Source organism: Schistocerca nitens, chromosome 5, assembly GCF_023898315.1.
Source record: "Schistocerca nitens isolate TAMUIC-IGC-003100 chromosome 5, iqSchNite1.1, whole genome shotgun sequence".
Classification (NCBI taxonomy): Eukaryota; Metazoa; Arthropoda; class Insecta; order Orthoptera; family Acrididae; genus Schistocerca; species Schistocerca nitens.
In genome coordinates this window covers 816,078,793-816,091,710 of record NC_064618.1, presented here as the reverse complement: position 1 = coordinate 816,091,710, position 12,918 = coordinate 816,078,793, and the positions used below count along the sequence as shown (strand labels likewise).

The following is a 12,918-nucleotide window of genomic DNA, read 5'->3' as shown; positions in this document are numbered from 1 at the left end:
ATACGCAACTTCTATCAATAAATCATTGTAAATTTTGGATAATCTGTGTATTTTTGCCATACCTATTGCTCATTTAGCTATGTGACGAATCTGTATTCTGAAGATGTTCTTGCGAGAGAGTCACCTCATAAAAGCAATTACTTTCGTGCGTGACTCTAAGTGCATTATGTGAATACAACAATAATAAAATATCAATTATTTCTCTCAACTGCGACATTGCAACGTGTGTTTGGTTAAGTACACGGTTTCTTACTGATGTTCCACAGAGTGTTACTGGCTCAGAAAATTTTTCTTCTTGTCCACAGCGTAAATTCGCTTGAATGTTAGTCATTCAGAATGAAACTCGTAGTCTATCTATCTATCTAAATCCGGATCCCGCTCCAGCTACTGCCGGGTCTGGGTGCTGACGAGTCCTCTCCATTTGGCTCGGTCCTCCCACCACTTTTCTTCCTCCACTTGCTGCCAGGTCACACCTCTCCTTTCCACATATATTCTCACCCCATTTTTCCACCGTGTTCTTGGGCGCCCTCTAGGTCTTTTTCCATGCATCTTTAGTTCTTCCATAATTTTGGGGAGTCTCTGCCCATACATGGCAGTACCATCTTAGTCTCTTTTTTTTTCAATTTTTCTCTCATACTTTCTTGTTTACGGTCCTTTCTGATATCTACGTTCCCTACTCTGTCCATTCTTGTTTTTCCCTTAACTGCTCTGAGAAATATCATTTCCCCTGCTTGCAGTCTGCTCCAGTCCCTTTCTGTCATTGTCCATGTTTCTTCTCCATAGGTGACAATAGGGAAGTAATAACTCTTATACATAGGGAGTTTTGCTTTTTCTGAAACTTCCTTATTCCAAATCAAGTGTTTTATTGTTTGGTAGAAATTCTCTCCCTTCTGTAACCTCCTATTAATTTCGTTGGTTATTCTTCCATCACTACATATTTCACTCCCTAAATAAGTGGAACAGTCTACCACTGTTAGACGTTCTCCATTTAAAGTAATATTTCCGTTGATCCCTTTGTCTCTTCCAAAAACCATTACTTCACTCTGATCTTTATTTATTTTTAAACCTTACTCGTAGTATAGTCTTTAATTATTTATGAACTGAAATACACTCCTGGAAATGGAAAAAAGAACACATTGACACCGGTGTGTCAGACCCACCATACTTGCTCCGGACACTGCGAGAGGGCTGTACAAGCAATGATCACACGCACGGCACAGCGGACACACCAGGAACCGCGGTGTTGGCCGTCGAATGGCGCTAGCTGCGCAGCATTTGTGCACCGCCGCCGTCAGTGTCAGCCAGTTTGCCGTGGCATACGGAGCTCCATCGCAGTCTTTAGCACTGGTAGCATGCCGCGACAGCGTGGACGTGAACCGTATGTGCAGTTGACGGACTTTGAGCGAGGGCGTATAGTGGGCATGCGGGAGGCCGGGTGGACGTACCGCCGAATTGCTCAACACGTGGGGCGTGAGGTCTCCACAGTACATCGATGTTGTCGCCAGTGGTCGGCGGAAGGTGCACGTGCCCGTCGACCTGGGACCGGACCGCAGCGACGCACGGATGCACGCCAAGACCGTAGGATCCTACGCAGTGCCGTAGGGGACCGCACCGCCACTTCCCAGCAAATTAGGGACACTGTTGCTCCTGGGGTATCGGCGAGGACCATTCGCAACCGTCTCCATGAAGCTGGGCTACGGTCCCGCACACCGTTAGGCCGTCTTCCGCTCACGCCCCAACATCGTGCAGCCCACCTCCAGTGGTGTCGCGACAGGCGTGAATGGAGGGACGAATGGAGACGTGTCGTCTTCAGCGATGAGAGTCGCTTCTGCCTTGGTGCCAATGATGGTCGTATGCGTGTTTGGCGCCGTGCAGGTGAGCGCCACAATCAGGACTGCATACGACCGAGGCACACAGGGCCAACACCCGGCATCATGGTGTGGGGAGCGATCTCCTACACTGGCCGTACACCACTGGTGATCGTCGAGGGGACACTGAATAGTGCACGGTACATCCAAACCGTCATCGAACCCATCGTTCTACCATTCCTAGACCGGCAAGGGAACTTGCTGTTCCAACAGGACAATGCACGTCCGCATGTATCCCGTGCCACCCAACGTGCTCTAGAAGGTGTAAGTCAACTACCCTGGCCAGCAAGATCTCCGGATCTGTCCCCCATTGAGCATGTTTGGGACTGGATGAAGCGTCGTCTCACGCGGTCTGCACGTCCAGCACGAACGCTGGTCCAACTGAGGCGCCAGGTGGAAATGGCATGGCAAGCCGTTCCACAGGACTACATCCAGCATCTCTACGATCGTCTCCATGGGAGAATAGCAGCCTGCATTGCTGCGAAAGGTGGATATACACTGTACTAGTGCCGACATTGTGCATGCTCTGTTGCCTGTGTCTATGTGCCTGTGGTTCTGTCAGTGTGATCATGTGATGTATCTGACCCCAGGAATGTGTCAATAAAGTTTCCCCTTCCTGGGACAATGAATTCACGGTGTTCTTATTTCAATTTCCAGGAGTGTACAAACTCTTCCCTGTTGACGCGACTTTCATTACTTCAACTAACAGTGAGGAGCCAAAAAATTATCACCACCTGCTTAACAGCGTGATGGTTTATCATCGGAAGGCAAAACAGTTGCTATTCTGAGTAGCATTGATTCGACAATTCGTCTCTAGGTTTCCAGAGGTCTTTAGCACCAAATGTCTACGCACATGTCACACAAAAAAATGGTTCAAATGGCTCTGAGCACTATGGGACTCAACATCTGAGGTCATCAGTTCCCTAGAACTTAGAACTACTTAAACCTAACTAACCTAAGGACATCACACGCATCCATGCCCGAGGTAGGGTTCGAACTTGCGACCGTAGCGGTCGCGCGGTTCCAGACTATAGCGCCTAGAACCGCTCGGCCACCACGGCTGGCCATGTCACACAGCTGCAGTAAACTACGCGCCAGTGGTTTCAAAGCTGACGCCCACTAGCGTCTCAGATGTCTTCCCTCGACTTTAGTTCAGGCGACATTTATGGCTAAACCACCAACGTGGGCCAATAGCGTGCACCTCAAGTAGGTGGAGCGCAGTTCTGGCCTTTTAACATGGACACTTACCGAGCTGGAAGACGACGTCCCCATCGGCATGAACGATGGGATGCAGGTGGTACGCATAATGCTGTCATTATGCCTTCGGTTACAACCACAGGTCCCACGGAAGCTCAGGTGGCCGCCCCTTTAGCACAATACTATCTCAACCGGCCTGAGTTCGGGGCGTGGTGCACTTCCCGAGCAGTCGTTCGCCTGGGTGACGGCCTATCTGAACACGACTATAGACCTGGTGTAACAGGAAACGTGGTTCACCCACACAGGCGACACACTGCCGCATACGCACTGTCCAATTGCGATGACCCCACGCCCACTGTAATCGTTATTGACGATTTTGTTGGGCCAACATTGGAACACGTAGCGGTCATCTGATGTGGAGTGCCGTATTCAACAGCGTGCGATGAATGGAGTGCCTCAAAGCACTTACGCTTGCAGCACCGGGGTTCCTCTTGAGACCTGCCTTTTTCCAAAGGAAGACTGCACTGTAGTTCCTTCTCTAGATTGTCGAACAGATGACAAAACGGTAGATATCGAATCAGTTAACAGAGGGATAGAAAAACAATTAAAATCGCTCAAAAGAGGAAAGGCCGCTGGATCTGATGGGATACCAGTTCGATTTTATCCAGAGTACGCGAAGGAACTTGCCCCCCTTCTTGCAGAGGTGTACCGTAGGTCTATAGAAGGGCGTAGCGTTCCAAAAGATTGGAAAAGGGCACAGGTCATCCCCGTTTTCAAGAAGGGACGTCGAACCGATGTGCAGAACTACAGTCCTATATCTCTAACGTCGATCAGTTGTAGAATTTTGGAACACGTATTATGTTCGAGTATAATGACTTTTCTGGAGAATAGAAATCTACTCTGTAGGAATCAGCATGGGTTTCGAAAAAGACTATCGTGTGAAACACAGCTTGCAATATTCGTCCACGAGACTCAGAGGGCCATAGACACGGGTTCCCAGGTAGATGCCGTGTTTAGTGACTTTCGCAAGGCGTTTGATACAGTTCCCCACAGTCGTTTAATGGACAATGTAAGAGCATATGGACTATCAGACCAAATGTTTAATTGGATTGAAGAGTTCCTAGATAACAGAATGCAGCATGTCATTCTCAATGGAGAAAAGTCTTCCGAAGTTAGATTGATTTCAGGTGTGCCGCAGGGGAGTGTCGTAGGACCGTTGCTATTCACAATATACGTAAATGAATGCTATTCACAATATACGTAAATGAATTTGTGGATAACATCGGAAGTTCACTGAGACTTTTTGCGGGTGATGCTGTGGTATATCGAGAGGTTGTAACAATGGAAAATTGTACTGAAATGCAGGAGGATCTGCAACGAATCGACGCATGGTGCAGGGAATGGCAATTGAAACTCAATGTAGACTGCTCACCGTTGTGGGATCCGTACCAGATATGGTTCATAGAAGAGATAGAGATGATCCAAAGGAAACAGCGCGCTTCGTTACAGGATCACTTAGTAATCGCGAAAGCGTTACGGAGATGATGAACTCCAGTGGAAGACTCTGCAAGAGAGACGCTCAGTAGCTCGGTGCGGGCTTTTGTTGAAATTTCGAGAACATACCTTCACCGAGGAGTCAAGCAGTATATTGCTCCCTCCTACGTATATCTCGCGAAGAGACCATGAGGATAAAATCAGAGAGATTAGAGCCCACACAGATGCATACCGAAAATCTTTCTTTCCACGAACAATACGAGACTGGAATAGAAGGGAGAACCGATAGAGGTACTCAAGATACCCTTCGCCACACACAAAGTCAGGTGGCTTGCGGAGTATGGATGTAGATGTAGCCTGCCACAGGCCGTCGTCTACCTTGCTATACAGAGCGATGGGGCGTGGGCAGTCAACACCTTGTCGCCTGCTGGTGCTTCCACCGTCCTTCAGCCGCTTTCCACAGATGCTCACGACAGTGATACGCGAACAGCCTACAGACACTGTCGTTTCCGAGATGCTCGTTCGTAATCGCGGAGCCATCCCAACTTCCCCTCGTCAGAGTCGCTTACGTAAAACAGTTTCTCCAGTTGCGGCCTAAATCGTCGATACAATGATTCTTCTACTTCGCTAATTTACTACTCTCTTTCGGTGTCACGTGTCTGCAACCGCACCAGACGCAGTTACACGATAGACAGTAGCCGCAATGTCTGGCTCGTTAGTGTCTTTGCTAAAAAAAAAAAAAAAAAAAAAAAAAAAAAATTAACCCTGTATCAAAATAGAATGGAATGTAGTCGAATTAAATCAGATGATGCTGAGGAAATTAGATTAGGAAATGAGATGCTCAAAGTAATAAATATGTTTTGCTATTTGGGGAGCAAAATAACTGATGATGGTCGAAGTAGAGAGGATATAAAATGTAGACTGGTAATGGCAAGGAAAGCGTTACTGAAAAAGAGAAATTTGTTAACATCGAGTATAGATTTAAGTGTCAGGAAGTCGTTTCCGAAAGTATTTGTATGGAGCGTGTTGTGACTTAGCAAGCCAGCCAAGTCACAACGAGAGGAAGCCGAAAGGCACGCGTTAAGCTCACGCAGATTGGCGTGAGGTCTGGAACAGTTAAAAGGAAATGAGAACTTAGAAAATGGACGCAGTTGCTGTAATACTTAACTTTAATCCACATTTGTAGAACATCGCTCTTGATGATACATGCTTCAAAATATTAATTATCAAAGCTATGGCGCCTTGCTAGGTCGTAGCCAATGACTTATCTGAAGGCTATGCTAACTATCGTCTCGGCAAATGACAGCGTATTTGTCAGTGTGGCTTCCCTAGCAAAGTCTGCTGTACAACTGGGGCGAGTGCCAGGACGTCTCTCTAGACCTGCCGTGTGGTGGCGCTCGGTCTGCAATTCTGACAGTGGCGACACGCGGGTCCGACGTATACTAACGGACCGCGGCCGATTTAAAGGCTACCACCTAGCAAGTGTGGTGTCTGGCGGTGACACCACAGAGTGTAGCCATGTATGGATCTGAAACATGGACGATAAATAATTTAGACAAGAAGAGAACAGAAGCTTTCGAAATGTGGTGCTACAGAAGAATGCTGAAGATATGATGGGTATATCACATAAATAATGAGGAGGTATTGAATAGAATTTGGGAGAAGAGTAATTTGTGGCACAACTTGACTAGAAAAAGGGATCGGTTGGTAGGGCATATTCTGAGGCATGAAGTGATCACTAATTTAGTATTGCAGCGCAGTGTGGGGGTAAAAATCGAAGAGGGAGACGAAGAGATGAATACACTAAACACATTCAGAAGGATGTTGGTTGCAGTAGGTACTGGAAGATTGTACAGGATAGAGTAGCATGGCGAGCCGGACTGAAGACCACAGCAAAAACAACAACAACATCAAGCTAGACTGTGCTGTACGAGGCATGTTCAAAAAGTAAGTGTACTGTCCAAAACTGGCTTTGATTTTTGGGGCTGGCGACATTGAATGGTGGAGGGGGATCCCCTGACCACAGCAACCGTTGCAGGCAGGAGGTAGTACATAAACTCACGTCGTAGTGTCCAGTTGCGTGAAAGATCTCGGGAAAAAAAGCAGCCAGGGTCGAGTCACATGCTGTGCTCTGACACCTACTCGCACAAACAATAACGAGAATAACGCCTACAGAAATCTTTTCGCGAATCAAACCAGTTTACGGCCAAGGTGTTATAAACAGAAAGAGACTGTTTAAGTGGTATAGAGAATTAAGTGTAGGCGGACATATTTTCATGACGAACAGAGGAGTGAATGATCTTCCATTTTGACCGATGAACTGGTGCAAAGGCTCGAGGAAAGTGAAGACCGCCGATTGACAGTAGATGACATTTCAGTAATGTTTCTGCAAATCTCTAGAAGTCACTTATTCGAGAGACTCACAGAGACGCTGGGATACGGAAACTGTGTTCAAGGTGAATCCCAAACCAGCTGCAGAGCACCACAAGACAAATCGGGACAGTAACGCCCGCGGGTTTCTTGAGCGACTTGAACTGAAAGCTGGGCATTTTCTGAGCGCTATTACCCCTGGAGATGAAACGTGCGCGGCTCATTCCACAGCTGAGACAAAAAGACAGTCGTCACAGTGGCATTACATCAATTCTCCAGCTGCCAAAAAATTCAAAAGCACAATTTCGAGCAAAAAAAATCATGGCTTCAGTGTTTTGCAACCGAAAAGACATCATTTTGGTCGAATTTCTGTCTCAGGGGTATCCCATCAATGCCGAACGATATGGTGAGACCGTAGAAAACTCAAAAGGAGCATTGAAAATAACAGGAAGGAAATGCTGACGAGAGGAGTTTTCTTGTTGCACAGCGCCCGTCTTCAGGCAGCCTTAGTCACCTAGCCTGTTTTGAAATTATTTGGTTGGGATGTTTCAAACCAGCCCTGCTTTTCCCTGGCTTGGTGCCTTGAGATTATCGTCTTTCAACCTCCCTGAACCCACACGAGAGTGAAGTTAAATTTTCAACCGACGAGCAGGTACGGAAATAAGTTCTGAAGTGGGGGAAGAAGCTGGCGGGAGAGTTCTTGAAGGTTGGCATAAAGGAGCTTCTGTCACAGCTCACCGAATCCAGTGAACAGGGTGGCGGTTATGTGGAAAAATGTTCAACAAGTGTATCGACAATACACTGTAATTTTTTTTCAAATCCTTGTTCTAAAAAACATAAAAATCAAGAGCAACAAGTACACTTATTTTGTGAACATTCCTCATACATGGACCATATTCACACTTTATCTTTAAATTTTTGATAGCCACCATAGTTCATTAATAGTTGTAGGCATCCTGTCACACCGAAGAATATTACTATCTCTGTTACTCTGTAGGTTATCAAGAAGACCATATGCAAAGAAATAGTTGTCACAAAATACACATAGTGTCTCTTACATGGTGATCGAAAGAACGAAAATTTCAAATGAACTTATTTCTTACATAATCCTCGTGACCAAAGACATGATCAGTCACTGATTACACTGCTCTACGATACCGTTGTCTTTGAAATTCACGTCCAATAAACACTGTTGTAGAAAGTTATCATGGAAATGTAGTTGTCTGAAGACGCGTCTGCAAAGTACATTTTTTAGGTTGCTCGCTTAGTTCGAAAACTACAGAAGTATAAGTACAGACGTTGCTTGCAGTTACTCTCAGGCTATTAGCAGAACACTGTTTATGGGTTACTAACTTTGTAATTATTTTTTTGAAATATTATTGTAGATCTTAGATAGGATGGTTATTCAGAAGCATGATCCTGTTGGTCGCGAAATGAAAACCACAGTTAAAATCAGATGAAGCTTTGCACAGATGTGTTGGGCAGTGCTTCTAGTTTGCCCGCCGATCGCCTCACGTCGCTCTTTTCAGTTCTGAGTGAACAGTGAGTGCGTAAAGATGCGTAGGTAATAGCGTCTCCCGTCAAGTATGAATGCCTGCTGAGAGATTTCTCCTGAGGACGCTGCTGCAGCATTTTCGATGGGAAGCGTTTGATCACCCACCATACAGCCAGGACCGGTCTACTTCTAATGGTTATCTGTAGTCACATGTACCGCTGGCTCTGAGGTCAACATTTTGGCACAGGCAACGAGCTGCAGACCAGCGCAGAGAAGCGTACAGGTAGCTGCGTTATATGACGAGGGTGTTGGTAAGTTGGTACAAAGCTAAGACAAACTTCTGTGTCGGAGTGGCGACTAATGCAGAGAAGTACAGGGTGTTTCAAAAATGACCGGTATATTTGAAACGGCAGTACAAACTAAACGAGCAGCGATAGAAATACACCGTTTGTTGCAATATGCTTGGGACAACAGTACATTTTCAGGCAGACAAACTTTCGAAATTACGGTAGTTACAATTTTCAACAACAGATGGCGCTGCGGTCTGGGAAACTCTATAGTACGATATTTTCCACATATCCACCATGAGTAGCAATAATGTGGAGTAGTCTCTGAATGAAATTACCCGAAACCTTTGACAACGTGTCTGGCGGAATGGCTTCACATGCAGATGAGATGTACTGCTTCAGCTGTTCAATTGTTTCTGGATTCTGGCGGTACACCTGGTGTTTCAAGTGTCCCCACAGAAAGAAGTCACAGGGGTTCACGTCTGGCGAATAGGGAGGCCAATCCACGCCGCCTCCTGTATGTTTCGGATAGCCCAAAGCAATCACACGATCATCGAAATATTCATTCAGGAAATTAAAGACGTCGGCCGTGCGATGTGGCCGGGCACCATCTTGCATAAACCACGAGGTGTTCGCAGTGTCGTCTAAAGCAGTTTGTACCGCCACAAATTCACGAAGAATGTCCAGATAGCGTGATGCAGTAATCGTTTCGGATCTGAAAAATGGGCCAATGATTCCTTTGGAAGAAATGGCGGCCCAGACCAGTACTTTTTGAGGATGCAGGGACGATGGGACTGCAACATGGGGCTTTTCGGTTCCCCATATGCGCCAGTTCTGTTTATTGACGAAGCCGTCCAGGTAAAAATAAGCTTCGTCAGTAAACCAAATGCTGCCCACATGCATATCACCGTCATCAATCCTGTGCACTATATCGTTAGCGAATGTTTCTCGTGCAGCAATGGTAGCGGCGCTGAGGGGTTGCCGCGTTTGAATTTTGTATGGATAGAGGTGTAAACTCTGGCGCATGAGACGATACGTGGACGTTGGCGTCATTTGGACCGCAGCTGCAACACGGCGAACGGAAACCCGAGGCCGCTGTTGGATCACCTGCTGCACTAGCTGTGCGTTGCCCTCTGTGGTTGCCGTACGCGGTCGCCCTACCTTTCCAGCACGTTCATCCGTCACGTTCCCAGTCCGTCGAAATTTTTCAAACAGATCCTTTATTGTATCGCTTTTCGGTCCTTTGGTTACATTAAACCTCCGTTGAAAACTTCGTCTTGTTGCAACAACACTGTGTTCTAGGCGGTGGAATTCCAACACCAGAAAAATCCTCTGTTCTAAGGAATAAACCATGTTGTCCACAGCACACTTGCACGTTGTGAACAGCACACGCTTACAGCAGAAAGACGACGTACAGAATGGCGCACCCACAGACTGCGTTGTCGTCTATATCTTTCACATCACTTGCAGCGCCATCTGTTGTTGAAAATTGTAACTACTGTAATTTCGAAAGTTTGTTCGCCTGAAAATGTACTGTTGTCCCAAGCATATTGCAACAAACGGTGTACTTCTATCGCTGCTCGTTTAGTTTTTATTGCCGTTTCAAATATACCGGTCATTTTTGAAACACCCTGTAGCTGGAAGGTGTAGCTAACTGTCGCAAATAAAACATTTTTGATTTTCATTGTGGTTTCCATTTCGCGACAGATCGGACCTTGTTTCCAAATAAGTCTCGGTTTTTAATTCAGCTTGTTCTACATTCAGTGCCGTTGTTCGTGGTACCACGTCATTGAGAGTAGATCCTTTGCTTCTGCGGAAAGTAGTGTTATCAGGAGGGAGGCAATTAAAACATTTAGGAAATTATTTGTAATTCATTCGTAGGAAGAAAGGTGTACTGTTACGCAACGCCATTACTGTTTCCGTGCTTCAGTTTTTTCTTGCTGCAGAGTCGTTTAAAGTCCAATGTAGCTGCCTTGCCTGGAACAGTTCTAACGCAGTTATATATTTGACGAAAATCAATTATTTCAGCACTTCGACCTATCCAGCTATTTACAAGTATTCACGCCTGAGCAGAACTGATTGAAATTTTAATTTAAAATGTCACCGTCTAAATGAAAAGTAATGCGTAGTGATCCTCCGATGATTGGAGGCAGTTTCTTGGGTCTTTTACTGTCTAGAGCCTGTCCAATCTTTCGGAAACACTGCCAGAATATTATGGGTGCTGTTGAGAAGTAAAATTACAAAGAAAACTTTCTTTTTGTTCAGGAATCACCGGAAATGTGACTATCGACGAGAACGGTGACCGGATAGCAGACTACGCTCTGATGGACATGAATCCGAAGACGGGCAGTTTCGAGGTGAGTATTCAGCACAGCAACCAAACTTCTACAAAGTATGAGAGAGGGCTAGTTCGACCACCGGTGTGAGTCAGCACAAGATCCCAGCCATTTTAGCTGGTGCAATGTCTGCGAGAATCCGGTCAGAACGTACCAAAAGTATACAGAATCAATAAAATAATACATTGTCCATTGTAGGATGTATTGTGCTGTACTGAAATTGCGCTTTTAGCCAATTTCGATCGTGAGCCATTATCAAGCACATTTGGTATGTTATGTATTACATATCGTGCTCATCACATTCTTTCACGTCACATATATAGAGCCAGAAGTCGTACTCCATCGTTTGCATACTGTTGAGTTTTGCAGCCTGACAGCTAAACTCACGAAATTGTATAAAACCAAAACGAGAAATGGCTCAGCTTCTACATAAATAGGTGTATTTCTCACACTCAATTTAAAAAATCGGGCGCACCTAAACTTGTTCAGTCACTCCAAGCTAACTGGACAAACACTTCAATGGACAATGTACTTTTTAGTAAACGGTTAGAGGCTGTGGATCCCCACGGATGCAAAATCTAGATATAATCAGTTCTTTCCTTCGTAGCTTCCCCAGTATTTCGGATTCAGCAACTAAGACTGCGTTGTTTAGTTGTAGGAAGCAAAATATCTATTCTAAGTTCTTGATGTCAGATAATCCCGTTTCGTCTGACTTCCAACATTCAGCTCTGGCCATTAAAATTGCTACACCACGAAGATGATGTGCTACAGACGCGAAATTTAACCTACAGGAAGAAGATGCTGTGATATGCAAATGATTAGCTTTTCAGAGCATTCAAACAAGGTTGGCGCCGGTGGCGATACCTACAACGTGCTGACATGAGGAAAGTTTCCAACCAATTATACTAAAAAGCAGTTGACCGGCGTTGCCTGGTGAAACGTTGTTGTGATGCCTCGTGTAAGAACGAGAAATGCGTACCATCACGTTTCCGACTTTGATAAAGGTCGGATTGTAGCCTATTCCGATTGCAGTTTATCATATTGCGACATTGCTGTTCGCGTTGGTCGAGATCCAATGACTGTTAGCAGAATATGGAATCGGTGGGTTCAGGAGGGTAATACGGAACGCCGTGCTGGATCCCAACGGCCTCGTATCACTAGCAGTCGAGATGACAGGCATCTTATCCACATGGCTGTAACGGATCGTGCAGCCACGCCTCGATCCCTGAGTCACCATATGGGGACGTTTGCAAGACAACAACCATCTGCACGAACATTTCGACGACGTTTGCAGCAGCATGGACAATCAGCTCGGAGACCATGGCTGCGGTTACCCTTGACGCTGCATCACAGACAGGAGCGCCTGCGACGGTGTACTCAACGACGAACCTGGGTGCACGAATGGCAAAACGTCATGTTTTTGGATGAATCTAGGTTCTGTTTACAGCCTCATGATGGTCGCATCCGTGTTTGGCGACATCGCGGTGAACGCACATTGGAAGCGTGTATTCCTCATCGCCATACTGGCGTATCACCCGTCGTGATGGTATGGGGTGTCATTGGTAACACGTCTCGGTCACCTCTTGTTCGCATTGACGGCACTTTGAACAGTGGACGTTACATTTCAGATGTGTTACTACCCGTGACTCTACCCTTCATTGGATCCCTGCGAAACCCTACATTTCAGCAGGGTAATGCGCGACCGCATGTTGCAGGTCATGTACGGGCCTTTCTGGATACAGAAAATGTTCGACTGCTGCCCTGGCCAGCACATTCTCCAGATCTCTCACCAATTGAAAACGTCTTGTCAATGGTGGCCGAGCAACTGGCTCGTCACAATACGCCAGTCACTACTCTTGATGAACTGTGGT

The 12,918-nt window shown here is 46.0% G+C and overlaps 1 protein-coding gene across 2 annotated transcripts in view; it reads left to right on the top strand.

Annotated features, from left to right (window-relative positions):
* LOC126259294 (atrial natriuretic peptide receptor 1-like) overlaps positions 1-12,918 on the top strand; it is a 1,315,450-nt gene that overhangs the window by 637,922 nt on the left and 664,610 nt on the right. For both annotated transcript variants that reach the window (XM_049955955.1, XM_049955954.1), the window contains exon 5: positions 10,977-11,068. In XM_049955955.1, the coding sequence (XP_049811912.1) occupies positions 10,977-11,068 (92 nt within the window). The remainder of the gene's footprint in view (positions 1-10,976; positions 11,069-12,918) is intronic.